The 26,142-nt window shown below is 51.1% G+C and overlaps 9 protein-coding genes across 9 annotated transcripts; 3 read left to right on the forward strand and 6 right to left on the reverse strand.

Annotated features, from left to right (window-relative positions):
* Window positions 1–2,686: 2,686 nt before the first annotated feature.
* Window positions 2,687–4,738, reverse strand: MIND_00671800 (uncharacterized protein; the record flags this gene model as incomplete). The annotated part of the gene is made up of 10 exons (XM_037363434.1): window positions 2,687–2,834; window positions 2,884–3,060; window positions 3,120–3,326; window positions 3,376–3,448; window positions 3,496–3,525; window positions 3,570–3,942; window positions 3,991–4,027; window positions 4,079–4,357; window positions 4,404–4,500; window positions 4,555–4,738. The coding sequence occupies 10 exons, from the start codon at window positions 4,736–4,738 to the stop codon at window positions 2,687–2,689; spliced, it is 1,605 nt and encodes a 534-aa protein (XP_037219078.1).
* Window positions 4,739–5,229: 491 nt separating this feature from the next.
* Window positions 5,230–6,442, reverse strand: MIND_00671900 (N2227 domain-containing protein; the record flags this gene model as incomplete). The annotated part of the gene is made up of 2 exons (XM_037363435.1): window positions 5,230–5,798; window positions 5,845–6,442. 2 exons carry the CDS (start codon window positions 6,440–6,442, stop codon window positions 5,230–5,232), a joined length of 1,167 nt encoding a protein of 388 aa, XP_037219079.1.
* Window positions 6,443–7,694: 1,252 nt separating this feature from the next.
* MIND_00672000 (uncharacterized protein) lies at window positions 7,695–8,198 on the forward strand (the record flags this gene model as incomplete). The annotated part of the gene is made up of 1 exon (XM_037363436.1): window positions 7,695–8,198. One exon carries the CDS (start codon window positions 7,695–7,697, stop codon window positions 8,196–8,198), a length of 504 nt encoding a protein of 167 aa, XP_037219080.1.
* Window positions 8,199–8,250: 52 nt separating this feature from the next.
* MIND_00672100 (AB hydrolase-1 domain-containing protein) lies at window positions 8,251–9,056 on the reverse strand (the record flags this gene model as incomplete). Its single annotated transcript, XM_037363437.1, has 2 exons — window positions 8,251–8,589; window positions 8,640–9,056. The coding sequence occupies 2 exons, from the start codon at window positions 9,054–9,056 to the stop codon at window positions 8,251–8,253; spliced, it is 756 nt and encodes a 251-aa protein (XP_037219081.1).
* A 1,311-nt stretch (window positions 9,057–10,367) lies between these two features.
* MIND_00672200 (Abhydrolase-3 domain-containing protein) lies at window positions 10,368–11,737 on the forward strand (the record flags this gene model as incomplete). The annotated part of the gene is made up of 7 exons (XM_037363438.1): window positions 10,368–10,548; window positions 10,596–10,815; window positions 10,864–11,172; window positions 11,220–11,299; window positions 11,346–11,520; window positions 11,565–11,619; window positions 11,666–11,737. The coding sequence occupies 7 exons, from the start codon at window positions 10,368–10,370 to the stop codon at window positions 11,735–11,737; spliced, it is 1,092 nt and encodes a 363-aa protein (XP_037219082.1).
* Window positions 11,738–13,639: 1,902 nt separating this feature from the next.
* MIND_00672300 (NAD(P)-bd-dom domain-containing protein) lies at window positions 13,640–14,709 on the reverse strand (the record flags this gene model as incomplete). The annotated part of the gene is made up of 2 exons (XM_037363439.1): window positions 13,640–14,584; window positions 14,638–14,709. 2 exons carry the CDS (start codon window positions 14,707–14,709, stop codon window positions 13,640–13,642), a joined length of 1,017 nt encoding a protein of 338 aa, XP_037219083.1.
* A 565-nt stretch (window positions 14,710–15,274) lies between these two features.
* MIND_00672400 (Serine/threonine protein phosphatase 2C) lies at window positions 15,275–16,591 on the reverse strand (the record flags this gene model as incomplete). Its single annotated transcript, XM_037363440.1, has 5 exons — window positions 15,275–15,409; window positions 15,462–15,703; window positions 15,756–15,935; window positions 15,989–16,333; window positions 16,390–16,591. The coding sequence occupies 5 exons, from the start codon at window positions 16,589–16,591 to the stop codon at window positions 15,275–15,277; spliced, it is 1,104 nt and encodes a 367-aa protein (XP_037219084.1).
* A 112-nt stretch (window positions 16,592–16,703) lies between these two features.
* On the forward strand, window positions 16,704–17,981 carry MIND_00672500 (uncharacterized protein; the record flags this gene model as incomplete). The annotated part of the gene is made up of 2 exons (XM_037363441.1): window positions 16,704–17,520; window positions 17,572–17,981. The coding sequence occupies 2 exons, from the start codon at window positions 16,704–16,706 to the stop codon at window positions 17,979–17,981; spliced, it is 1,227 nt and encodes a 408-aa protein (XP_037219085.1).
* A 2,855-nt stretch (window positions 17,982–20,836) lies between these two features.
* Window positions 20,837–24,566, reverse strand: MIND_00672600 (uncharacterized protein; the record flags this gene model as incomplete). The annotated part of the gene is made up of 9 exons (XM_037363442.1): window positions 20,837–20,919; window positions 20,968–21,099; window positions 21,150–23,058; window positions 23,096–23,923; window positions 23,964–24,215; window positions 24,264–24,317; window positions 24,364–24,423; window positions 24,470–24,490; window positions 24,543–24,566. The coding sequence occupies 9 exons, from the start codon at window positions 24,564–24,566 to the stop codon at window positions 20,837–20,839; spliced, it is 3,363 nt and encodes a 1,120-aa protein (XP_037219086.1).
* Window positions 24,567–26,142: the final 1,576 nt, after the last annotated feature.

Consider the following 26,142-nt stretch of genomic DNA (forward strand, 5'->3'; position numbering starts at 1 on the left):
GAGCGCCACTGGCATCCCTTCGATCGAGTCTTCGTTTGTGAACAAACTCGACGGTCGGTGGTGAGAAAGTACTCGCCGATTCTCAATCAAGTCTGGCAACAGGTCAGAAATCAATGAAGTTTCGACGAAGTCGGTGACGAACCTGTTCCCACTCCCACAACGGTCGGTTGCCGATTCTCAATTGCAGTGTCCTTCTCGCAAGGCTGGACGGTCGACTCGTTGATCGCGGGGCTTGAATGCGCCTTCGTTCGTCATGCTTGTCGATTCTCAATCCAGACTTGCAGTTGGTGCGGGTCCCAAGGGTCGGATAAATCCAATTCTCGCTTGAATGCCGCTATTCAGGAACACTGGCAATGGTCGGTCGCGCGATTCTCGGTTGTGGGAGTGGTTATTTGCTTTGAGTTTCGATGTCTGTGCTGGAACCATTGGAATATTGCCGAAACCCCAGGCAGAAAAAGAGGAGAGAGAGAGAGGTGAAGAGAGAGAGAGAGGAAAAGAAGAATAAATGCAGCAACACAACTCTATGGGTTCGCAAGTCGGCGGTCGTATGGCAATCGCGGGGTTGTCAAGTAGTTGCAGATACTCCAAATCGGGGGGTGGTTCTTCGAGGCAAGAAAAGGAAGGCGTCCCCTGCTTCTCTGTCGAAAGTTGTTGTCCCTCGTCTCTTCGTATTCTGGCATACTACTCTTTGCCGTCGTTCGTTGCTTTCCGATTCTCAACCGACTTTGCGAACCGCTCCTTATTGTTCTCTACAGCACTGGCAAAGTAAGGTAAGCACGAGGGAGGAATCATTCAAGTTCAGAAGACGCACAGGCATGGCGGCGGCGGCGAAATTGCCGCTTCACGCTATGCCATGTTTGAGGAGTCAAGAACTTTGCCAGGCCAACCTAAAAGCATTGAGTAAATCGGATTTTCGCTCTAAACGACGCGACTTACAATATCATAGTTGCCGTCGACGAGAATAAAAGCGGGCAAGATGGCAAGCTGCGTCGAGAAACAGTAAGTATCTGTTGTTGAAAAAGATGGGTCGGAGAACATACCGCATTCCCAACGACTCCCATGACCATCCAGCTCTTCGTCAAAACGCGAATAAAATCACAGGCAAGCAGCGCGAGGTCTTCGTATTGTTGGTTTCTGAATGGAATTGCTTGCTCTCGGAGATGCACCATAAGTTTTTCAAGTCCGAATGATCCATGCGATGCGTTCCCCCACATTTCGCCAACGCGTGCATTTCCGAGACCCTGGTCCAATGCCGTGATCACAGCAAATGCGGCCAGGCAAAGGTAGAAAACGAAGATCAAGACCAAAGGACGATCGCGAGTGCATCTTTTCCACAAGTTGTTGAGCGAGGAAGGGGCGTTCTTGACAATTTTTCGCATTGTAGAGACGAAGGATAATGCGAGATAGACCACGGTAGTGAACGCGATGACCTGAAGAAAATGGTGATCAGAAAAGTGAATGAGATGAGACGTGTAGAACGCACGTGTTTCAGCTCGGCATTCCAATTAGATGGTAAGCCCACATTGGCAAAAGTCCAGTGGAGGATGCTTCGTATTTTGCCCACGGTCAACAGCCAAAGCGGCCAGTTTGGAGTGGAGCCCCATTGGTAAATGGCCCAGTGCAACCCAAAAACGGAGCAAATGGGAAACAAGAGGAGATAGGGCGAAGCCAAGAGTGTCATAAACACGAGCAATGCCTCCCATGCTGGAAGTATATCTCGCGGAGGCAGATATGGATGCAGCGCTCTAACGGAGAGGATGACGGAGACCCATAACGAATGGCTTACGGCGCTGAATACTAGCTTTCGTGTTACGAAAACCAACATCGAAGCAAGATATTGGACGCAAAAAGCGGTAATACCAGGCACTTCACGCATTGGCCAGACCATGGCATCAATGATGACTTCTTCCAACTGTGAGCCACTCAAGGGAAAGAAGAGCCAAGCGGCCACAATGAGAAAGAGACGAAGGAATAGTGGGGTTCTGAAGCCTGGAGTAGAGCGAATGGCAAGCCATGCACCAACTGCCGCGAAGAGAAAAGAGACGAGTAGGGCCAAAGCCAAGACAACAGCCGGGGTTGGCAACAGGCAATGATTGGACAATGTCGGCGGAAGACTAAAGAACTCGGTCTTCGTAGGGATTGCTTCGAACGGAACGACGATTGGCACTGGCTCGAGGTCGATGGTGATCTCAGTGGCCAGGATCGTTTCAAGGTCGCGCAGTTCACGGGAGCGGCGACGAGCGGACAACATGTATGAAACCCTTGCCCCGTAGAGCAGCATGTGAATTGGACCTATGAGGCAACCAAAGAGTTGCGATTTGAACGATGGGGGCGAGTACATGGTGGGCTGAAACAAGAGGGATGGAGTGCCGTCACACTCCGTCACACTCTTCAAAAGTGGTGACTCACAGGTGAAACTTTCGAAGTCCTCGACGAGGACATACATACGCTGGCAAACTTCAATGCATTGGTCAAGGCTCAAGGGTCAAAGGCAAAGTCCTGTCAATCACTCCCCGTCAATGTGGCGGCGTCACCGAGCCCTTCTCACATGCACGACTGTCGGACAGACTCTGACTGGTAACTCTACGTCAACCCTGCGTACATTCGTCCTTCGTTTAGAGAGTTGTCGCAGCCTTATAAGGCATTCATTAAAGCGCGATGTACCAGTAAGTATTTTTTCCTCTATCTAATGCGCCAACGGAACATATCTTGCGTCAAGTTTCTGAATCAACGACAACATAACATCCATCTGCGCCATCAACGCGTCCATATCAAGCCTGCTCCAGCCTCCGTCGGTCGATGCTGCCCAAAGGTAATCCGGTTGGGGAATAATTCTGTGGTACTGCAGATCAGGGAGCGTTTGAGACGCGGTTTGTTGCTTACCCTATGGTCGGAATGCTCGAATGACCAAGAATAGCGCTTCCACCTACACCATACCACATGGAGCGCGAACCATCCAAATGTTCTGGGGCCAGTAGCGCCATACGAAGTGGGCTCGGGCTTGCGTCAAATGCGTTAAGATACGACTCATGAAGCGGACCGCTGGCTTTTGACTCATTGCTGCTTGTTGATGAGTATATATCCACCCACCAGTTACTTCCACCTGAGATAGAACTTACGCCATTGTCCAAATCGGCTCCAAGGCGCCGGTGGCTCGGTAAATCGGCATCATCGTGGGCGAGGAAAAGTCGTCCTTCCACTCGATCGCACCGAAATGTTCGACAGAAACGGCAAATCTCGCGTTGGCAAGGATGTCCGGATAGTCCCTCATCCACGCCGACTCGTTCAAGTGATGGCCTGACATGTGGCCAGTGGTGATAACAAAGCTGCGAAACTACTAGTATCAATCATTGCTTTGAAGGATTCGTGGCATACTCCAAGCTCATGTTGAGGATCGGTTGCGGGTAGCGAGCGAAATGTTCAGCGATGGTGAGCAGCAATAATGGCCCTGAACGCATTTAACACTGCTTATCTGTGACTCCTGAGCCAGCGCACCATTTTCCTCGATGATCGAAGGCCCATCACCTCAAAGTACTATCAACCTTGGAAAGAGGTAAGGAGAGACTTACTGTGCGTATAAAGAATGATCGTATCGTCAGACTCGTCCGCCGCTGCGCCATCCAGATGACCAATGACTGTTTGCGTCTGAGCCAAAACGTCGGGTGCGTTTAATACGACCGTTGCGTTCGAGACACCGCCGTTTGCCAGAAGATTGCGAATCATTTTGCCAGTGGAGTTGCCAACATATAGCGCAGGGACCTGGTAGCTGTTTGGCGAGCTGCCGTCCCCTGGCGACCCGTCATTGGGCAGAAACTGAAGCGCCGCATTCTCATCTGAGGTGTTGACCCACGAAGAAATTGCAGCTACTACTCCGCGCTGATGCAACTCCGTCCAGTTGAGGGTCTTGCTCGATTGCCAATGGGGGTTGGTCAAGTTTCCCAGCTGCCGACTAATCAAATATCCGCTCGTTGAGAGCATTCACGGTCATACCTCAGGAATTGCTGCCGAAGGTATATTCCGAGACGTGCTAGGTGAGTAGATCAGTGCAGATTCAAAGGTTTGGAGTAACCCTTCTAACCCCAGCAAATGGTAGCCTGGCTCAGAGTAATTGCGGGTTGGGCTGGGATTGTCGAAGAACACTATGGTACCTCCATCGGAGGCGATGTGCGTGAAATCCAAAGTGCTTGGGTCGCCATCTGAGTTGGGAAGCAAGCCGAATGTCCCGACATCGACTAAAGGGGCAGTAACACCCGCAAGCGACGTGCTTCCAGAATACGGCCAGTACCCAGTCGTGGGTATGCCAATCGTCGAGCCGTTGGTGAGCGTCAGACTGAGCGACCACCATCTCGGATCCCATCTATTCAAACTTCGAGTAAATGCAGACACTGCAGCTCCAGCCTCACCTATAAAACTGATAGTCTATGGTATCGACGTCGAGACCAGCCCCTTCCATGGCTTCTGCGACGAGGCTGGTGAGGACGTTCTGATTTTCGTTTCCGGCTGACGATTTGTCACTTCTCCCAGGTTTGGCAATAAAGCAATAAACCGACGTACTCCATCGTGGGCCCCGCAAGTTCGTCTGAAACAGACGGTCCTTGAGCACCTGCTTCTCCAGGTCACTCAATCGGGCGTCTATTCGCGCCGAGTTACTCTTGCTGTCGACTAATGTCCCAAAGGCAAAGAGACAGGCGAGCTTGAAAGCGAGGGCCAGCCTGCCAACAAGGATATCGACGAGCATGATGAAAAGGCGTCTTCGTTCCTTCCAAGTCAGGTGGGCGGGTAGTGGCTCTTAACAGGCCTGGGGGACTAGTCGGCGACGGCTTATAAGGGTCGATTGCGCCACGTTCTAGGTTATGGCTTCGCGCGCGTTTATGCTTACCTGGACGTGTCATTCGGAGGATAAGGTTATTGTTCACGAATCACGACGGTAAATGTACTTGTAAACTGCTGGTGCGTTGAGCTCTTGCCATGCTGGAAAGAGAACACTCGCACCCGGATCGTTTGCAACACAACAATGCTTTGTTGAAAATAGTCCCATTGCAAATGATTGCATCTACAGATGGTTCTGGGTGACGTACTAGTAAGAAGTTCAGCTTCTCCTTTGCATCTTCGACGATAAGCCAAGAAGAATTCTCGTTGATGGAAAAACTTACTGCTCCCCATTGGCAACGACGCTACTGCACGGGAGCCACCGCGTCGGTAATTATGACGAAAAGTGTTTCGCTATAACTACGACGACTTGCGTGCTACCCAAAATTCTGCTTGGTACAACCACCTCATCATGGCGCGCGAGTCTGCGGTATATTCACACTCGACCGTCCTTGTTTTCAAACCATCCTCCCTTGGCTCAAAGACAAAGCCAACGTGCTCCGCCGCTTGGACCATCTCCTCCAAGCTTAACTCCAGTTTTGCCTGCCCTCCACTTGTCCACAACAGCGGCCCCAAGTTGAGCCAGGTGCCCCCGGGACGAAGCAAACGGTGGATTTGTTCGAGGGTGGTGAGGATATTGAGCGAAGTGTCGATGAAGAAGAGCGTGACGATGTAGTCGTAGCCGTCGGTTTCGCGGAGCGTTAGAAAGTCCTGCTCGACCAGCTTGAAGCGGCGGGAAAGCCGCGGTATTGCATCAGGGAAGGACATTGCGCGAAACAGGGAGTCCGTCGTGCGCTGGTGAGAGAACCATTGGGCGTATGGATGGATAGTGTGCTGGTTGATTTGTGATGTCGTCGAAGGAGAGAGTAGGAAGCGGAAGGCGAGTATCATGAAATAGGAAAGCTCATTGGCACTAGTTTCAAGAAATCCTGTAGCAGATAAGCCAGCAAGCCACGGACGACAACAACCACTCACCCAACTGAGAGATGTCCCAGGCAAGCCGCCCCAGACCAGCTCCAGGCACCAGCACACGCTTCTCGGCGCATTTTTCGTCTCGTTTTAACACCTCGAGTATTGGAGTGAATATCTTTGTCCGCTCAGAAAGCCCGTCCGCGCTCCAGTTTCGAATAAAATGCTTCAACGCTTCCTTCACGCGCATCAAGTCGCTCGACGTCCCCCCGCGTGGTGGTAAGTCCAATTGGAAGTCTCCTTCAGCCAGCCGGGCGATAGAATCAGTGACTCTCCCATTGGCGTCCGTGGCTTTGGCCAGACGGGTCAATTTCGCGGGGTAGCCTAGGTCATAGCCTATGCGCTTGTGTGCGCGGCTAATGCTGCTATATGAGGCGTGTAGATGGGAAGCGTCGAGGGCAGATAGTTGGCGATAGCGAGCAAACGCGTTGCGTGCTCGGACGGCAGAAAATGGGGGAGAGTCGTTTGGGTCAAGGGATTTGAGGCTGAGGAGGTCAAGAATCTCCGTCCAGCTGTTGGGCAAGAAAAAAAGACGCCAAGCGACGAGCGCGATAGCGAGAGGGAGGAAGAGCGCCAACCAGATGTCGGAAGTCCATGAGAGCATCCGGTGGTGGGAATTTAGCCAAACAAGGACAATCAAAATCACATCCGAAGCCCAATATGGAAATTTCGACACCACAGGAGTTCATATTTGCATTTTGTGGAATACAGATGCGAAGATCATCTTCGAAGCCTCCGATACCTCGATTTAAGACCTTAATGATACAGCTTTCTTGGAGCCGTGCCGCGACGCATATGACTCTCTATAGTGAGGCTACAAGCCAAGCCCGACTTCAGAATTGGCGCGTCTGTTCCTTCGACGCTGCATAAGTCGCACAAATTTTTCTGGCGGTATGCGCCATGAACGCTAGCGAATTCTCCGCTGTGGGGGGATAAGAGGGCTTTAATCAGAATTAACCTGCACACACCGTCCAATTCGTCGCTATAGCCCATATCTTTCAGCCAATCTTGCGCGCATGTCTTGGCATCGTGATGAAAGTTACTGCTCCGTCCCATCCCAGCCGGCATACGATCCTTGCCATTGTTTTTGGGGGCGGACATGTGAGTGCAGAGAGAAGAGACGCACGCGGTCGCACGACTCAGTTATGTTGTGTTATATACCTTGACCGCAGCTAGAACATTCCGTGGCGAATTCGGCGCTGTGGCGGCTGGAGCAACATTGCGGGGGCCCGCTAATCCGCCCATTAGATGATTTAGATCGAGTTCATTCATGGAGCCGACATTGATTTGTATTTTGAGGGTTCGACATGTCCCCGGCGGCCTCAGGTGACCCACTCGTGTTGTCCTCCGCTTCAAATTCTTGGCCCTGCCAGCGCCAGTCCCTAGCTCGTGTCAAGAACTTGAAGTTTCCCAGACAAGGCGGAAGGATGTCTTGGATCCATCTTCTCTAATCCCATGACACTGAACCCGTACGACATTCTTCTCGTCGTTGCTGTTGTTGTTTCTGGCATGGATTCCAGAATCCAGTGGGCGTGAAGGAGTGTCAAAGTCACGCGACCATGCGACAGTAACGTGTGACCGTGACACACACACACCAACGCACAGTCGATGGTTTGCAGCATACAACCTCGTTGAGCATTGTATTAAGAGATAGTGACAAAAAGAGGAGCCGCATTCTGGTATGTCAGACACCCACAAATTAGTCACGCCTGAAAAGTTATGAACTTTATTAGTTAAAGTAGCAGGAGTCGACCAGGGTTGAACAGTGGTTGAACCGTGCAATCTCATCTCAACTCTCAATCCCAAACACCGAATACGCGCGAGAGACCCTCTTGATTACACCCAACTCTACACATATGTCGAGAATACGACGCGGACCTGACATTGATAACTTGAAGGAAGCTGCCCCGCCTCAAAGCGTTATAAAGGTCGAGAGAATGCCAAAAGCGCTCGAAAAATCGAACCACAGACTTGTTTTCGACCATGTGTTGATCCCGCCACCCAATTTTCGTGTCAAAAATCGTGTTCCGAATTCTTCGCTCAGACACTGGCACCCAAACACCAGCTCCGTTGCATCTACTTCTCAAATCATGTCACATATCGATACCTCTATATCGTACACGCCAGCATCGTCAGAGGAGCCCGAGACCACACCCTCACGGAAGTTTACGCATTCCTCACTCGACAGTCAGCTTAGTCAGGCCATCGAAGAGCTTTCGCAAACGCATGGGTTCAACGTTGGCATGGTGCGCAAGGTTTTCTCCAAGACCGGCAGCTTAGCCGAGGCGGACTCGATTCTGCGAGAAATGCGAGAGGCGGCAGATGATGTAGCGTCGGCGCAATTGGAGGGTTGGGAATAGCTGTTATGTTCGAGCTGCCTGCATACACAGGTGATACTAAACGTTAACCACTTCATACTTCCGTAGTAAGAATAGCCACCAATTCGTCGATGTGGCTCAAAAACGGGCTATGACCGCAATCCATCTCGACGACCTTCCACTTGTCATCCACCTTCACCCTCTCCACAAACGTCTTCTGTGCTTGCAGCGATATAGATCGATCTTGCTTGCAGCAGATGTACGTTTTCGGAACATCGACCCCCCAGCAAACACCAACAGCGGGCGTACTGAGAATATGCATCGACATCGGTTCAAGCTTGCTGGTCCAATGTGATTTGGCGTCGACATCCAAGTCGTGGTACAACACTTCTGTTGCCGCGGGATATGCGGCAATCGTGACTAGGCCTGTTGGCTATAAAGTTGTCAGCAAATGCATGGCGATCACGAAAAAAATTGTGATACCCCAAGCCACTGGCCGGGCTGGAAGTTGGCGCCAGCGAATGTTTGCAGCAAGCCCTCTCCCTCTCGCGGGAGAATCGCGGCGAGGAATATGATCCTGATGATTCCGCCCCGCGCACCGTCTTTGTTTCTCTTACTCTTTTCCAGCCCCGCCACAGCTTGACTTCCAGGGATTCCGCCGTACGAATGACAGAAGAGGACAACCTCTTTCTCTTGTTCTACAACGAGTTCTTCTAGGGCCTTTCTGACCGCTTGGGCGTCAGCGTTCGGCTTCGCAGTGCTGGCTGAGTTCCCGACTGTCGCGAGTGCGACTGCGTGCGTTGGATACCCCTTTGCTTGGAGGGCATCGAGAATTGGCTGCGCATGGGCAGGGGTATGGAAAACGCCGGGAACGAAGACGAAGGTAGGTTGGGTGGCCATGGCGGGGATGGGCGGCAGCCCCCCCTCTTCGGCTTAAATGTGTCCAAGGAATCATGATGGTTTCAGTTCCCGAGTTTCTCAATGGAGACCTTGGCAATGCATTCGTGAAACGTCATGCACCAGAGCAAGCGCAAGCGCCAGCGCCGTGGTGATGATTCCCCTTTTCAGCCCCCAGGAGGGACAGCTTGCACCAAGACAGGGTCCGGGAAGATCGCCGCCGGGTGCAAGGCTGCTTACTATGGGTTATTAGTTGAAGTTAGCAGCACTTGGGTCTTGAGGAGAGCCACCAGAATGATACCGTATATCCTCCAATTGACTCGAACCCGTTCATCAACTAACCGCGCCCTAGTCTGTCAATTGAAAAGGCGGCCAATAGCGGAAGTCGCCGTTTGGATCCAGCCTTGCGATAAATCTGAACCTGTCATGTGCGAGGCTTCTGAAAGCTCCCTCTTCCGAGTCGGCGCTTGCTGTGACCGGTGGATGCAGAAGCACCTCGTGCTGTTGCGCAGCGCTCAGTTGCGACGTCTTGCTCGTCATCGGCCTTCTGCTTCGAGGCGTCCTGTCAGTGTGTTATCGGTGTGCTTGCGACTGGAAGTAGACATAGCCTTACGGGCTAACGGGACCAAACAAGGTACACGGGGCCAAACAAGGTCCTTGCATGTGGTTGGTACCTAGTAATACCAGGTGGTGGACGGCACTGACAACAGAAACCAGGACCGAGGGCTTTCAGTGAACTGGATGTCAACAGGAGCCGTGGAAGGAAGTATGATTAGGCTGTGGCGACTGTTTTGGAAGAAGAAGAAAGTCCCTATGGTGCAATTCAGCATTCAGTCGAAGTTGCTTGCTGATACTGACTAAGAGTGACTAAGTAAGTCTTCGTGAGCTTGAAGTTGATTCATGTGCAATTTGGAACGACAAATAGTTGGAGGAGTAGTGTCCTAGCGCGTAACCGAAGCGATGAAGCCGGCGCTGGGGCTGGAGCAATTATCAAGGTCCAAGGATGGGTGACGGATGCTGAATCAGCAGCATCGGCGCCGATCAGCCCGTTTTTCTTCACTCTCACGACACAACACAAAATTTCGTTGGGCTTTGTCATGGGTCGCTCGCCTGGGGGCAGGAACACATTTATCCAGGATATGTAGAAGCATGCGTTATTCAGCAGACTCGGTTTGGATTCGGTCCCACGGAATGACCAGCACCAAAATAACTGGATGTCATCGAAGTCTTCGGAACCAGAGCGCGGGCAAGTTGAAGCAGTATTAAAAGACGTGCTGCTCGGACTTCCGTCCTCTTCTATCCAGCCTACCCACAATGTCGCAATACGCCTACTTGTCTGAACCCGACCCCGAACTGGTCCCAATATTACAAAGCCCTCCGCCACCCCCACCAGCAGACACACCGGCCGAGGGGGATGTTGAGGGCCAGAGAATCTTTTTGACTAGGTGGATGAATGAGGGCGGTCGGAAAGCGCATGAAAGCATCCTACCCAAAGGTGTGTTCTTTCTCGCTTCGATATTGCGAGCACTAACAGTCAGATAGAGTCGGAATATACGGTGAAAGACTACCGCATCCCTGTAGAAAACGGCGAAATTTCAGTTCGCAGCGTCGTCCCCACTCCCACCGACAACGACGAACTATTCCCATTACTATTCTGGGCTCATGGTGGCGGCTGGGTTGCGGGTGATTTAGACACTGACGACTACCCGCTGCGTGCAATTGCTCATGAAATACGCGTCAGCGTTGTCAGTGTAGACTATCGGTGCGTTGTCGTGAACCCGGTAATCATGACCACTTATATGCTACATAGTCTTGCTCCCGTTCATCGCCATCCAACTCAAGTGAATGATAGTTACACTGCGCTGAAATGGGCGAGTCCGAATCGCGCTCACCTGTCTGTGTCACGTCTAAACAAACCTCAGGCCGTGGAGAATGCCCCAATCCTCCGTGCTGATGTCAAAAAAGGACTCGTTTTGGGCGGCATCTCAGCTGGCGCCCATGTTGCTAGCGTTCTAGCCCATCGCGCTCGGGATGACCCATTTTTCAGCCACCGGCCTGTCACTGGGCATCTCCTACAAGTCCCCCCGTCCTTGCATTACGCTGCCCAAGTGCCAGAAGAGTAAATTGAACAATATTTTTTAACCATCCACTAAATACGGGTCGCAGGTACAAATGCCGTCTGCTGTCGATGGAGCAGAACAAACTCGCACCTATTTTGACCGCAGTGAGCATGAAGCAGTATTGGGGTGCGCATCCTCTGTTCCGAACGGCTGATCTGACTTCCCCGAGTAGATTCATTGGCGGGTGATGCCTCTCCCTCGCTGCCCGAAATCTCTCCGCTCCTTGCTGCGCACGCCGGCCTCTCCCCCGCTGTCCTCCAAATCTGTGGCATGGACCCGCTTCGCGACGAGGCCTTCTTGTACAACGATCTTCTCGTCAAGGCGGGTGTGAATACCCAAGTATTTAGGTAAGGGTCGCACTTGTTGAAGACGACTAATAACTCGTTTTTAGTTACCCGGGGCTTCCACACGGATTTTCCTATATCTTCCCCGACTTTGTGCAAGCGGTGAGTCACTACTTTGGCCCGTATAGACTTAGTAAATCAGTTTCAGCATAAATGGAATGAAGATTATCGTGTGGGCCTGAGGTGGCTGCTTGCTGGCACGGCAGAGAAAGCGCAATAAGGGATAGTGTGGTCATATTGGGAATAATGAATCTAAGCTAAACATACTCATTCGCTCGCCCGACAATGACTGCGCGGAGACGATGTCACACAATTTGGCAGCAGGAAACCGCAATTATAGCTGAACAGGACAAGTTTCAGTCACCGGGCCAGTGCAAACGCTTAAGAGCATTACTCACCAATCCATCATCATCGGCTGGGTTGTATATGTTGACATCAAAAGCTAGTCCCTCTGCGCAAAGTGCAGCCATCGCCGCTTTGAACTCGTCTGGGAACTCTTCCCCATAATCATTAGCGGAGATGTAGATGTCTTGCCAGCGCGCGACGCGCGGAGCAATCGTTTGAAGAGCATCGTTTGTCCACCAGCGCGAACGGACCATCGCCAAGACAACATTTCCGCTATAATTGTTCCCGACGCCATCGAGCTCAAGCTTTTGGAGGCAAGGCGCGGGCGGGTCGAGGTCCGCAGCGCGGTATGTCAGCCGTTCAAAGAAGGTGTTGTCTACGCAGTAGAAGCAGAAGTTGAGCCTGAGGTGGGTGACTGACGGAATACGAAGGAGGATGCCACCCAGCAATGCAGGACCAAATCCGCAACCAAAAATTTCGAGATACTTGAGAGCAGAACAACGTTGGAGGAATGACAGGAAGGAATGTCCGAAGTCAGGCTCCATCCTATATGTAGCCTTGATAATAAGGCTCAGTAAACAAGGAAATCCGAATTGGGAAAAGAAAGAGTCGAATATGCCATAATCCGACATGAAAATCCGCAAGTCATGCAGATGTAGCATGGTAACTACACCGGCTCGACTCGGAGACACGACAGAAAAGCTAGCTCCGTCAAAGACAATACCCTCCGAGTCTAAGCGAAGATCAACAAGCGAGCTGCATTGCTCTAGAGGGACCAGGAAGTCCGATGACTTCAAGTTAAATGCCACCAACTTGAGTTTGGTGAGCTGAGACCAAGGGAGCAGCAGTTTAGCGAAATCAGCCGCATGAAGCCTCACGTGGGTTAGCTTTGGGGCGTCCAGGAATAAAGCCGATGGCTCGACCAGGTTTGCTTCATCCAATACCAACTGTTGTCTGAAGTCAATTTCATATAATTGACAGAGTGGTCCGGATAGTTGCGTAGTTCTGAAGGAAGGAATAACATCAAAGGCCACTCTGAGCCTTCGCCACCGATGAGCCGAACCCATGATGCTATCCATGACATTGCCCCTAGTGGGAGATTGCTGAGGTGGAAAGAGGAACTCTCGCCCCACCGTGATGTCGAGAGAGTACGGCGATGACCGTTGGAGTAGCGTCTTCGTGATTTCCAAGTATTGAGGAGAGCAAGTTGAGCTCTTGAGTGCAATTGTCGTATGCCATAGGCGGGGTGCAGTTACGACTAGCTGACGCCAGTATTCGAAATATCTCCAAAAGAACATCGACAGGGAGCTTCCGGACGGGAGAAAGGGCATATCTGAGAGCAGCAATCCGAGCTACGAGTTGCGGGTGGGTTTGACCGTGACCGTAACCTGGAGAATCGGGCTGCGCATTTTTCAAGGGCAGTTGGCGTTCTGCTTCGAGGAGAGCCCGGGCATAATTCTCGAACCCGGGTGAAGCAGACTGGTTGAGAATGTCGTAGAAAATGGGTGAATTTGGCCAGTGCATTGTGAGAGTTACGGTGAGTGGGAATGCGGGTCTTCTCCTACGTGCGGGGCAAGCACTGTAACTCATGCACTGGCAGGCATAGATGAACTTGAAGCGATGGTTGACCGCGTTGAGCCCTGAAGTTGTCACGTCGACTGTGACCAACGCCATCATTTTTTTAGTTTATACAGGGACTAGAACTTAGCTCGATTTAGCAAATGCATTCAAGATGCATTCGTCTGGAAGACCAGCGCAAAATAATACAACTTTCCATCTATCTACGAGTTGCGTAGCTCAACACACCAGTCCTAACTAGCCGCAAGCTCTCTTTCGTCGCCTCGTCAATGTTCTCCTCAGGAAGACCCAACGCCGCGTTCGCCAACCCATGCCTAGAATGGTCCCCCTCGCCAGTCGGGAAGAACACGCGGGTGTAAAGCTGCCGCACGAAAGCAGCCATGTCGCCCTTCTTCATTGCCTCCACACTCTCCTTATACCGCGTCTCCGACTTGACATACGCGACTGTCCAGTCCTTATCAGAGGTCCCCGTGACGCGTTTAGCTGATTCAAACATGTCCTTCTGGCTGACGTTGAAACTGGAGATGTAGGCAACCTTGTTGGCCCACATGTCAACAGTCGGGGCGTTGTCATTTTCGTTGTCAGGAAGCCTCTTGAGACTGAGTAAGCTCGCCAGAGCCCGACCACACTGCTCCCAAGTCGAGGTTGTTACGACCTCCTTCCCGTCGTCGAAGAATGTTACGGTGCGCGAATCAAAGTCAATTCCGAAACGGTCATAGCCCTCACAGGCGACTGACCACTCGTACCAGAAGCCAGTAGACAGCGCAATCCAGCTGCTGACGCCCAACTTTTCAACAACATCCCTTGTAGATGTGAAAGTGTCGCCGACCAGATTGGCGTTGAGCGGGTCTGGGCCATAAGCGTTGGGCATAACATAAGGCACGCCAGCTGTCGCAGCTGCATTGACGAGTTTGGCCTCTGCGTTGCTGCCGTCCAGTCTGGCACCAATTCCGAGGGTGATGACGAGGAAGTCCTGGCCTTTGAGAGCCTCCACGAGAGTAGATTCGTTGTTGTAGTCGATGGTGACCCGATGCACTCCTTCCGCTAGCTTTGCCGAGCTCCCAGCACGCGCCAATGCGGTGACCTGATGCTTTCCGGTCGCGAGAAGCGATTTGGTGAAGTAAGAGCCAATACTACCGCCAGCCTGGATAATAATAGCATCGAGACAGCGACAGAAAAGAAGAACAAAGTGCTGACCCCAACGATGGCGACTTTCTCAACACGATTAACGAATCCAGTCGGCTGGTCTTTGGCGAATTTGGGAGACATGTTGTGTTTAGTGAATGAGTTAGCCTCACGAGCGTGAGGGCTTTAAAGCAGTTTTCGTCCGGTTAAACGGGGGAGGGATACATCCGTCTCAGACCGAGGAAAAGAGAGGACCCGCCCGTGGCGCTGAGACAGTTGCTCAGCCTGTCAGATGCTGATTCATCGTGTTAACGAGGTCGAGGGTGAAGCGCAATATCAAGTTAGGATATGCCGGAGCGCAAGGAATATGCTGTGCTGAACCAAATGCGACCAATCGAAACTTGCGGACGGACGGAAGAAGAGCAGAAGGCGAAGTCGATGTCACGATTTGTCACCTCAAGGTCCCACACGGAAATCTCGCCCATTTCATAGCGGCGGAACGTGATCGTGACGCGGAAAAGGACCCAGGCTGTGTCGCATGCTCCGAATTCGCAGTAGTTGGACCCTGCGCATCTCGAGAAAGAGTGGGTGGAAGACAGAAGCAAAAGAAATCTGATCACATGTCCACTTCTCACGATTTGCACATCCTCTAGATCTGTCTAAGAAACTGGCGACAGTTTGTGATTCAAACTGTAGATACCATAGACGTCTAGTTATGCGTTTTACAAAGGAACAACCGCAACGGTAATGTCATCCAAACGTCCATTGAAGGTACCCAAAAGCCAGCCCTCAGAAATGTTTCCAATAGCGTCACCTCCCGTGGCTTCCCAAAGAACCGCTTCCGCTAAATTGTCCCCAGCTAACTGAGCCTTGGCAACAGCAGGCGCAAGACTCACACCGAGAACCGACTGCTCCACCTCCCGAAGGTGCTGATGTCGCCGCATGAGATTATCGAGACCGTCTGTCGCGACGATGAGGAATTGTTGTCCAGGAAGCTTGGTATGTACGACATCCGGTATGTTGGAAAGGTAGGGCGGTGTTTTGATTTGCGATAAATCGGGAACCGTGCTTTGTCCCCATCCCAGCTCGAGAACCCTGACAAATTCCCTCGGGATTTTCCCGTAGATGTCTCCGATTGCTGCAGAAAACAAGATAAGGGAAAAAAATACCACGATGGGACCAACACATACCGCGACTCAGAACCAGCATGCTAAGGAGTCGAGGAACTCCGGACCGATGGTTCATGTCAACGCATTCTGGGTCGTTGGGGTGTTCCGCCATAATGCGGGCATATTCGTCTGGGTTAGAGCACTGATGATGAGTATTCGGAACGGAGCAAGTCCATTCTTCTGAGTCGGATGAGCAAAGAACTGTCGTTAGCATTGTTAGACCATTTCACGAGAATCAGGAAATTTTCACATACAGACATCACAGTCTCCTACACTTGCGACATGAATGCGCTTGCGAGGGTCGATAAGAGCGACAGCAACAGTGGTTCCAGTCATAGCGCGCTGAACTTCAATAAGAGGCTTGCCGTCCGCATCTTTCAAGGCCGTGGCCGCGTCAAAATCCGTGAGGTCGGCTGGGAGAAGGGCAAGAAAATCGTCTTTTATTTTGTTGTCCAAGGAGATCAAGCTTTCCGAAAGAGCTTTCGCAATGTCTTGGTCCTCCAATGGGTCTGAGCTCTCTATTACGGACTCCAGAGCCCGTTTGATCGTCGAGGGAAGCATCTCGAGCATGAATTCTGCCGAAGCGCATTCAAGATGACCTAGAGAATGAGATGCATTGGGCAGGCAACTTGAATGACCAGCGGAGTTGGCTCACCATCCAGAACCAAAACCAATGTCCAAACCCCATCCTTCATCTCCCACCGCTCTCCCGTATGTCGATCCTGAGTCTTGGGAACCTTCTCATCAAGGCCGCGATTCAGCCCCGGCAAAGAAACGAAATTGACTCCGCCAATGGTCCCAGGGGATGCAGCCAAACCGAGCAGAGCGCGTGGAGTCTCTTTCGTGGTGACATCCATTGCACTCGCTCGTCAGGAGCCAGGAGGCAGCTTTTGTGTGTCCAACATGAGGTCAAGAGAGTAAAGAGACACGTCACAGAACGGGCCGGTCGCCGGCGTCATGTCAGCAACAATGCCTTCACCTTCACCTGGCACGTTGTCTTCAGCTTCAATACCCATTCCCCTTGAAATAATACAACACATACTCTGTTTCTGTGACCGGCAAACACTACATGCGGCATCACTCGTCGCCCACCACTTCCTCGACGCCAGCCAGCGTGAATTGTTCTCTGAATTGAAACTACGACGGGCGTCTGCAGTAGAGCTCAAGCGCCTCTCCTCCGTCTTAGTGAACTCTCCTCACATTGCTAGCTATGTCCGCGTGCTTTCGCTTTCACTCGACCTGGATCATTTCACGGAGATCTCCCTCATCCTCCAAGCCCTCACTAGCCTAACGGCAATATCGCTCAACTGGCACGGGTCCAACTGGGAAACGCTGGATGAGCGCGAGAAAGTGGCGACAATTACTGTCCTCGGTCGGTCTACTCTGACCATCGTCACCGTCACCAGCCTCCGCTTTAAGACTGCTTCGGCATTGGTATCAATGCTTTGCTCACTGGGGCCAAATGTGCAGAGCCTTTCTCTCATCCGGGTTCAACAAGAGAATGAGACTTCGCCTGCAACAAGCCTCAGTACTGCTCCCAAGGATCATAATTCTCTTGCACCTCTGACATCTCAATTTCGGCCCGGGATTTCGACTCTTAAACTCCCCAACGGTATACCGCATGGATTCCTGTTGTGGTTAAGGAACCACGCAGACCCCTCCCATATTCAGACACTCGTAGTACCACTCTGGAGCCAAATAGATGGCTCGTTCCAGCAACTTCTTCGTGCTACTGTCAATCTTCAACATCTTACACTCTCAACCAACCGTCTCAGTGTTTTGTGGCGTAGGGCAGCTTTCATATGACACCTCTTTTCACTCATCAGCTATTTTGCAGCCACGGCTGGGGCCAACCTCAACAATGTTTCACGGCTTGCCTCACTCACATTTGAAAGCCGGTTCGATGAGATTGAAGAGAAAGAGGGTGGGCTCCCAGTTTACAACCCACTGGTGGACCTCTGCAGTCTTCTCCGGCGCACACACACTCTTCCCCAGCTCACCAAACTCACCGTGAGAATGGTGTATGCCTGCACTGATCCGATGTGGTATTTCCACCAGCCCGGCGCTGATTTAAACTCCCTTCTGTCAGAGCCCGTCGCGAGCCATATCAAAAGTGTATTGATCGTGTACGAGTGGTCGCTGGGCAGTGGGGCCAAGCCGCAGGATGATATCTACAATAAGGACGCGCTGCGCAAGGACTTTGCGGAATTTCTCCAGCGTGGGACACTGTCCTTTGGAGAGCCTTAGAGTTCAAGTTGTCACTGGCACACTAAGTACTGTTGAATAGGATTACTTATTTTTTGGCTTCTTTGTTACTGCACATCTTGTAGCAGTGCAATCAGAGATGCTACTAAGGTGTCTAAAGAGTCTTATCCTGAAGCTAGAAAAATCTACACAAGTGCAGTATACAATCATCAAGGTTGTTAGACTTGTGCATTGCTACACTTAGCGGCATGCCCACCCGTAACACAGCTTGTTTTGTGAAAATTGATCGCGTCACAAATCTTGATATATGTCACGTATCCCATCAAAAACTTGTTCGCGACTCATCTCGACAACGGCTCCATATTTCTCGACGATTCTTTCACCTCTGGCATGGTGAGAAGGGGAGCAATTAGAAGTGAGACCCCAGCGTAGCCTCACTTCTAATTAGAAGAGATATGTGGGATTAACAGGTGTCGGAAACACCGGCAGATTGTTCAGGAGGTCTTATGGCGACTCCGAGAACACAAGCTGTACCTTTGAACGGAGAAGTGCGACTTTGAAAAATCGTCAATCGAGTACCTTGGAGTCATCATCTCTCTCACAACCACGTCGAAATGGACCCCGTCAAGGTCGCAGGTGTCTCTGCTTGGCCGACTCTGGAAAACAAAAAGGATGTCCAGCTGTTTCTCGTGTTTGCTAACTTCTACCACATGTTTATTCGGGATTTCTCGGCCCTTGCACGACTGCTCTTTGCACTCACCAAGAAGGACCAGAAGTGGACTTGGGGTGACGCAGAGGCCTTGGCATTCTAAGAGATCAAGGATGTGATTACCTCAGAACCAGTATTGGCGATTCCAGACAATGCATGGCCTTTCCGACTTGAGGCAGACAGCCCTGATTATGTGACAGGGGCGGTTCTTTCACAATCCGCCCCGGACGGGAAGTGGCACCCTGTAGCATTCTATTCCAAAAGCTTAAATGATGTCCGGCGCAACTACGAAATCCACGACAAGGAGATGCTCGTGATCATCCACGCACTCGAGGGCGCCGCGCACCCTGTCGAGATTTGGACTGACCATAAGAATCTGGAGTACTTCAAGAAGACGCAGCACCTCAACCGGAGACAGGCCCGGTGGTCACTTTATCTCTCCCGGTTCAACTTCACGCTGCACCATAAGCCCGGCCGCGATATAGATTGACCTGACGCCCTCTCTCGGAGACCCGATCACGGAGTCGATTCTGACAACTCCAATGTTGTGACCCGAGCTCTTCCATGTCCACGCACTTGGAGGTGTTTCCATTTCTGGTCCTGGTTCCAAACTCCTTCGCGACATCCGTGATGCCCTCTCCGGTGAGCCTGACTTGGAGGAGCCCATTGCACTAGCAGCCTGTAATAGCGAGGACGTGGCGGCTGCGCTCATGTCAGGGTTCGGGTCGGGCCAACGGGGCCCTATACGGCCCATCGGGCCCTCACCACCCTTAGAGCCCTAGGGCTTGACAAGCCCTCATAATTCACAAGCTCAAAGCAATGAGCAACAACACTAATATCCCAGAGAAGGGACATAATCACGGATCACGCTTTAGTCAACCATCAAGCCATCATGACCCGCCATCAGGGATCATGATGCGCCGCCGGACGCCCTTGACAGCGGGCCCAATCGGCCCCAGACAACCACAGGGATCAGGAGGGAGCTCCTTACTGTTGCATTGCCAAACACTCCTTAGTGTCGACTTTGGCATGGCTCCTTTCCAGAGGAATGGGGTGTGTGTATGGTACATTGATTTTGATATCAGTCTACATTTATAAAAGTGATCTGTATGCTAATATGATGCAGATTGAGAATACTGTCACTGAGCTTTCAGTTTCTTGTTTTTTGTCCCATATTTATTAGGTTTTTGAAAATGTACCCATTTTTTCTAATAGCATGAAAGTGAGAAGCACAAGTTTTTTCAATTGATACAAACTCCCTGTAGATACTATATCCAGCCTTATATTAGATATGGAGCTGTTCAGCCAAGTCACATCAGGTTTCCCATAAAAGTGGTGGCCCAAAGCAGGATTTATTTGTGAGAAAGTCAGCTGTGTTGCTTAGTCATCTGTCTAAAACAGGTGGCGACTAGACTGCACTATAGGTTAAGGATAAGAATGATAACATTATAAGAGTGTCCCAGAATTAGATGAGTGTAGGCTGGTTCAATAATATGTTAATCTTTCCTGTCTTTAGCCCGGTGATTTCATGTTGAGCATTCTTGACTGCTGGTCTGAGTCTTCAAGTTTTTGGTCATGTAACAGCAGTCTATAAGACTTGTGTATTACTTCTATCGGTAGTGGCGGCAAAGCACCAGTCCCTGACTCTGATGCCCCAAGTTGTCTCAGATGACAATTCGATGACAAACCACAAAACCCCAAACACAAGTAAAATAAATGTCGTAGTCACTGCATCATCTGAATTGATTGCAACCTCGGACGCAAATTTGACTTGCAATCATACTTGTGGGAAAGCTCACCGATCGCATGGAAACGAGTTTGGCGGGGCAATTACTTAATCAAGACAAAACCCTCTTCTCTCTTTCAGAGAGAGTCGGGGATGGTTACACCTGCTGGTGTGTGTGCCCATCGGTAACACAGCTTGTCTTGTGTAAATTGATTGTGTCACAAATATTGATATAGGTCACACATCCCATCACACATCATCAAAAAAGTTGTTGGTGATTCATCTCAATAACGGCTGCATATTTCTGGATGATTCTTTCACCTCTAGGATGGTGGGAACATCTTCTTATGGAGCAAGGAGCAAATCTTGAAAAGAGAGTCCTTTCGTCATGGAATGTCAGATACTGGATTCACCGTCTCTACTATGTACTACATCATGATACTCAAGGCCATTACTTGAAACCTACTGGAGCCACCCGAGTTTCAAAGCCCTCATATACCAAGCAGCACGAGAAAAGTGATGAGGGAGATAGAACAAGTTCTCCGCTGCCATTACCTCAGCAGGCTCGCACACGGCGCTCTTGCAATGCTCACATTCCCCATTCATCTTGAGCTTACCTAAGCGCGCACCAGACTTGGATAACTTTGCAGATGTCCCATACGATGTCCATTGTGGTTTGTCTCCAGCCTCTCCGCGACAGCTACGGAAAAAGAGTTTTGGCTGGCCTATCCAAAAGAATAAGTATTTTATTAGCTAATTAGCAAGGACAACTTACGTTTCACAAGCCAACCTTCCAATTTTGTTCTCGTTGCAGCCTCCCAGGCCCTCCGCTTGTTCTTCAGTGGCTCAAAATATGCTGGAGTTTTGGAAATCGGAGAACGAGATTGGCTATGGAGGATTCGGTCAACAGCAAGGGTGAGAAGTCGACGAGGGGAGGTGAAAGACTGATTTGTGTAGACCATAGCATTGGCAAAGGTATCAGACCCCCCAACAATTGCATTGAAGTCGCCATCTTGAGGCAAGGCCAACTTTAATGCTTCAAGCTGTCCCTCCATACCAAATATCTCCCCCACAGTAAAACGTTTTAAGCTGTCGTCCAGATCGGTGACTTGGAGACCAAGCTGCGGCAAGAATTCTTCGACATCGTGAACATACAGACTTCGCTCCAGCTTAGGACAGATCGCCATATCGATTCGACAGCTTGACGCTCCACATTCGTGCGTGATATAGTTGGTATCAGCTGCAAGCAGTGTTTTACAGCTGTTGCAGATTCCGAAACGCGAACACTCTTCCAATTTGTTGGTAGGCTTGTCTGTTGATAACGTGGAAGTAAAGGTGACTAAGTTTTTGAGGTGTCGTAAACGTTTCGGCGCCTCGTCTTCCTTGCTGGTTGCATCAGGACGATACACAGCAATATTCTCGCGGCTCTTTTGGGAAGCAGCTGCTGCCTCAGCCGTTTTCCCGTTCGCGTTGGCGGAATATCTTATCTGTACGCCTTCCTTCAACTTCACAAACTGCTGATACCACCGTTCGGACCCGATCTCCATTCCATAAGATTCCACTTGATAGGGATCGTGCGAGAGGCCATACGACTTCAAGTGCTCAGCAAGTTTCATAAGCCATTTGGCTTGGTCAACCCGTGCTTCGCCAAGAGGAGCTGCCAGGAGACCACTGCGGCGTGTGATAGGCCCAATCTGTGGCCGAGGTTGTTCCTCCTCCAGTCGCAGTTGATGTTGCCAGTAGGAGGCTGATAGTGAGGACAGGAAGTCATGCGTGAACATGAGCTCTCGTGCATGCTCTTTCGCAACTTCCAGTGCTGCGTACACATCTTCGAGATATGTATTGGCCTCTGCAACAGTTGCCTCTAACCATCTTCTCGTCTTGGTTTCGTCCTCCCAATCATCCTTCGACATTGGACAGGTCTCGAGTCGAAATGCAATAATGCGTTTGAAGACAAATATGATGATCTCCAAAATATAGAACAGGATAAACTGAGGTAGAGCTCGTTGGGGGGTATATTTGGGGGCTCCGTAGTCGGGAAGCGCAATATGGATTGTTAACTGAGCGCCAGGACCAATGGGCAAGATAGTAGGGATTCCTACTACTCTGAAGAACTCGTCACCCTGGAAACGTTGTGCTGAGATTTGCCGAAGTTGGTGAACGAAATCAGCCGTAGTTTCACCATTGGCAAAATCAGCATTTCCCTGATATAGCTCTGCACGTGGTTGAGCAAGAAAACCAGTATGAAAAATCTTTGCAACGGGATTCGACTGGGTGACCACCAAGATAGGACGAACAATGTTGAGAATTCGCGTCAGGAATAAGAGGAAAAGCCACCAAAAAGGCGGGCAGAGGACTTCAATAAACCTCCAAAAGTCAATGAAGGCGCCATGGAAGAAGGCGAGCACTTGGACAGTGAGGTTGCCAGTTAGAGGAATTGACGGATCAACGAGTGTCTGAACGTAGCGGTCTGCCATAGGGCCAATACCCGTAGCTTCATCAAAATAGCCGCCTAGTCGGCCTGAAAATCCGTCGCGGGGTATGTCCTTTGTGACGTTCAATACTACAACACGACCATCCTTCTGGCGCAGAGCACCAAGTCCGACATCCTTGGTATATCTGATATACCTTTCGCTGGGCTCCTTCTCAGGCGAAATGCGCTTGAAGTGGCTGATTTTCGTCATCTATAAGATGACCAAGAGCTGTCTGAATGTGGGGGACTTCTTCTTGACCCAGTGGGAAAGGCGTTGAAGGCAATAGCGAGAAGACATGATCACGTAGGGCGACAAGTTCGGGATGGGGTTCATAGGTCGGCTTAGCACCACCAAGGGCAGAGTTTAGAGATAGCTCGCCCAATAGTGCAATGAGGATACGCTCTCGATTGCCCAAGTCTTTGTTGGTGCGAGTCTCCAGGCTTGAGGTAATTGGGACAGCAAGGTTAACCACTCTGTACGTCTTCACATCTGAAGAGGAGATGTTGTTTGCGTTGCAAAAGTTGGTGAACCTGCATGGAATGCCACCCTTCAGATCATTGACAACGCGCTGAGCTGGGTCTTCTGTGGTCATGCCCGCGTACAGAAGACAGCTAGGCTCTGACGAAGAGGAGGGTGTAGAATTATGAAGGATTGTTGTCTTAGGCGCTTCAGCAATGATGTCGCAGAGTTTGTTGGCTACTGTCTCCAGACCAAGAGGGCTCCAACCATGTTCGATAGCCTCCCGAAAACTTTCAGGACCATGTCCAAGCACGGTGAGCTTGGTCAGCGAGTTGGGGGCTTCCTGAGGGTGAAGGGACAGAGTCTTCGTTATAGCAGTGGCAATGGCCTGTCTGCCCTTGATAGGCACAAAGCGCAGATAGAATTGGCAGTGCTTGGCCTCCTCCTCCTCCTCCTCCTCCATATCGCCTGTGCATAGCTCCAATACACCATTTGCCACAAAGGGCTTGGGATCAAAGCATCCGCTGAGAGAGTACTGCACGAGTGCGACCGCAAGATCGAGTGGTACATCTTGCCAAGCCGGCGAGGTTGTGGGAATGACGATTTGTGAATGAGACTCGATCCAGCAGTGAGCAATCTTCTGCACATCGGCCAACGTTGTAAAGCTTTGAGTGCTGGCGATTGCCCGTTGCCGAAGTTGCTTCCGCCTCCAGACGGTTACGAGTTTCATGAATGAGAACCGGGGCCACACGAGGTGCAAGTTCGCGTCCTTTCTGACGTAGCTTTTCCAACTCTTGCTGGGGATCGTATTTCTCTTGTCGCTTAGCGCGGCGTTCAGTAGCAGCGTCCAAGGCAGCTTTTGAGGGGAGATTGGCGTGTTTTGCCTCAGCTGCTTCCTGTTTCGCCTTCTGAGGATGCATAAGACCACCAGATATACGGAAAGAGAGGCCAACTACCTTTGTTGGTAGTGTTGGTGGTTTCCCCACTTTCTTGACATGCTCAGTCGAACTCTGATTAAGTCAGTGATAACTCAAGTAAAAGTGTAAGGCCACGCACATTGGGTAGACTCTTTTCTCTATTAACATCCACTAGCTTCGGCTTCTTATTTGTTACAGGCTGCCAGGAAAGTCAGTTTTATGCAAGACAGAAGCAGTCAACAGACTTCAGTAGTGCTGGAAGAGCTCTGAAAAAGATAGTTAGCTTGACGCGTGGAAAAAGGAGCAACATGTTCATACCTTGCGTTTATTAACATTTTCCATTGATTATATTTGTATTATGTCGAGACGGGGTAAAGGCACGACGTCCAGCGCGCTATCCAGGTATGTCGAGTACAGAAAAGAGGCAAGCCTTGAAACCATCTGTCGTCACGATGGTCACACATTTCTGCTTCAGACAGAGGGCTTGATATCCGCCTTCAATGACGCAACTACTGCCTGCCTGTGCTAGCTGTGCCGTTGTCACCAGGCGTCCACACAAGACGTCCCCAGACCAGGTACAAGTGAGGTTTGTGCAACCAACACAGAGAGCAGCAGGCAAAATGCAGTAATACAGTATATGTCAGATGGCAAGAGCGAACTTGACCATCGACGGAAGGCGGACACAAACTGCCCTCTAATTCACAGAAATGAGCAACTATGGTTTCTTTGGTGAGTTGGATGCCTCCAGCAAAGGATTCACCCACCTTGTGGATAAGCTGAGAGCCCAAATGAAGAGTGCCATCCAGCTAGAACGTGCTCGTTTGAGTTGCAGGTCAGATGACGAAAGCAGAGAGGGTGGTACCAAAGTAAATTGGATTCTCACAGGTGCATTACTTTTAGATACAGGGTACGCAAGTGAGCTGCAAAAAGATAAGCCCTTGATTTCGGCCAGAGGGAGAACGCACCAAATAAGTAGTATTGCGGACCAGAGTTGTCAAGCCGAATGGTGGCGAACCCAGAGACTGGCCGTGAGGAATCTCGAAGGTGTTGACTCGACACTCGTTCCAACATTTCGCCTTTTCTTCCACGCAACCCGTAGATCACGTGCCCATCCGCGGCTTCTTTGGCGTCGCCGTCGCCGTCGCCGCCGTTCCACGTGTCCTGTCGTTGAGGACTGACAGTGCTTCTTTGACGTTCAGTCGTCGGAGGTGCCAAGATGTCGGAGCGGGAATCGTCGGAGGCAATTTTAGAGGACTGTGCGGAGATGAGTCAGTCAAAGGCCATCGCCATCAGAAAGAAAAGGGGGCATACCGCGGTGGAAGACCAGAAGAAGGTTGAAATTGCGTCCAACTTGGGGGAGTATGGGGCCCAGCGGTCGGCTTGTGCACTGTTTGGCGGGGCCTACGAAAGAGTGTGCAGGTTGGGGCAGCAATGGGGCTGAGGATGATGCTGTGGTAGCGAGGATTATGTTGGTGTCGTCAGTGGGGAAGTGGTCGAGGCCGTCCGGCCCTTGGTTCACCGTCGCCGAGCACGACAGACGAGGAGGGGATGGGGAAGCTGATGCGGCCGAATATGGCAAGCACCAGGTTTTTCAGAGTGGCAGAATGCGCCACTCGCTACCTGGCAACTTGAATACTGCCGTTGTCTTCGACATCGTCAGTTCACCGTCACGCTGCTGTTTTGCCTAAGCTGACCTGGTGCCGGTGGTTGAAGTCAGCGCCGAGCCCCTCATCCCTCGCGCTTGCCCGCATTGTTATCAGCGTGCCTGCTGCCCAAGGTTCTTCTACAGAGTTGTGGATTCGGCAGGGCCTGCGGCGTGAGAGCTCGCGCAGGAGCCTGGAGGTTGCGGGAGACCGGGGGCTGCATCGAGCAAGTGAGAGCCTGGGTGATGGATGTTGGTGCAGTCAGCACACGGCAC

The sequence above is a fragment of the Mycena indigotica genome (assembly GCF_014461135.1).
Source record: "Mycena indigotica strain 171206Taipei chromosome Unknown Mind.scaff0006, whole genome shotgun sequence".
NCBI lineage: Eukaryota > Fungi > Basidiomycota > Agaricomycetes > Agaricales > Mycenaceae > Mycena > Mycena indigotica.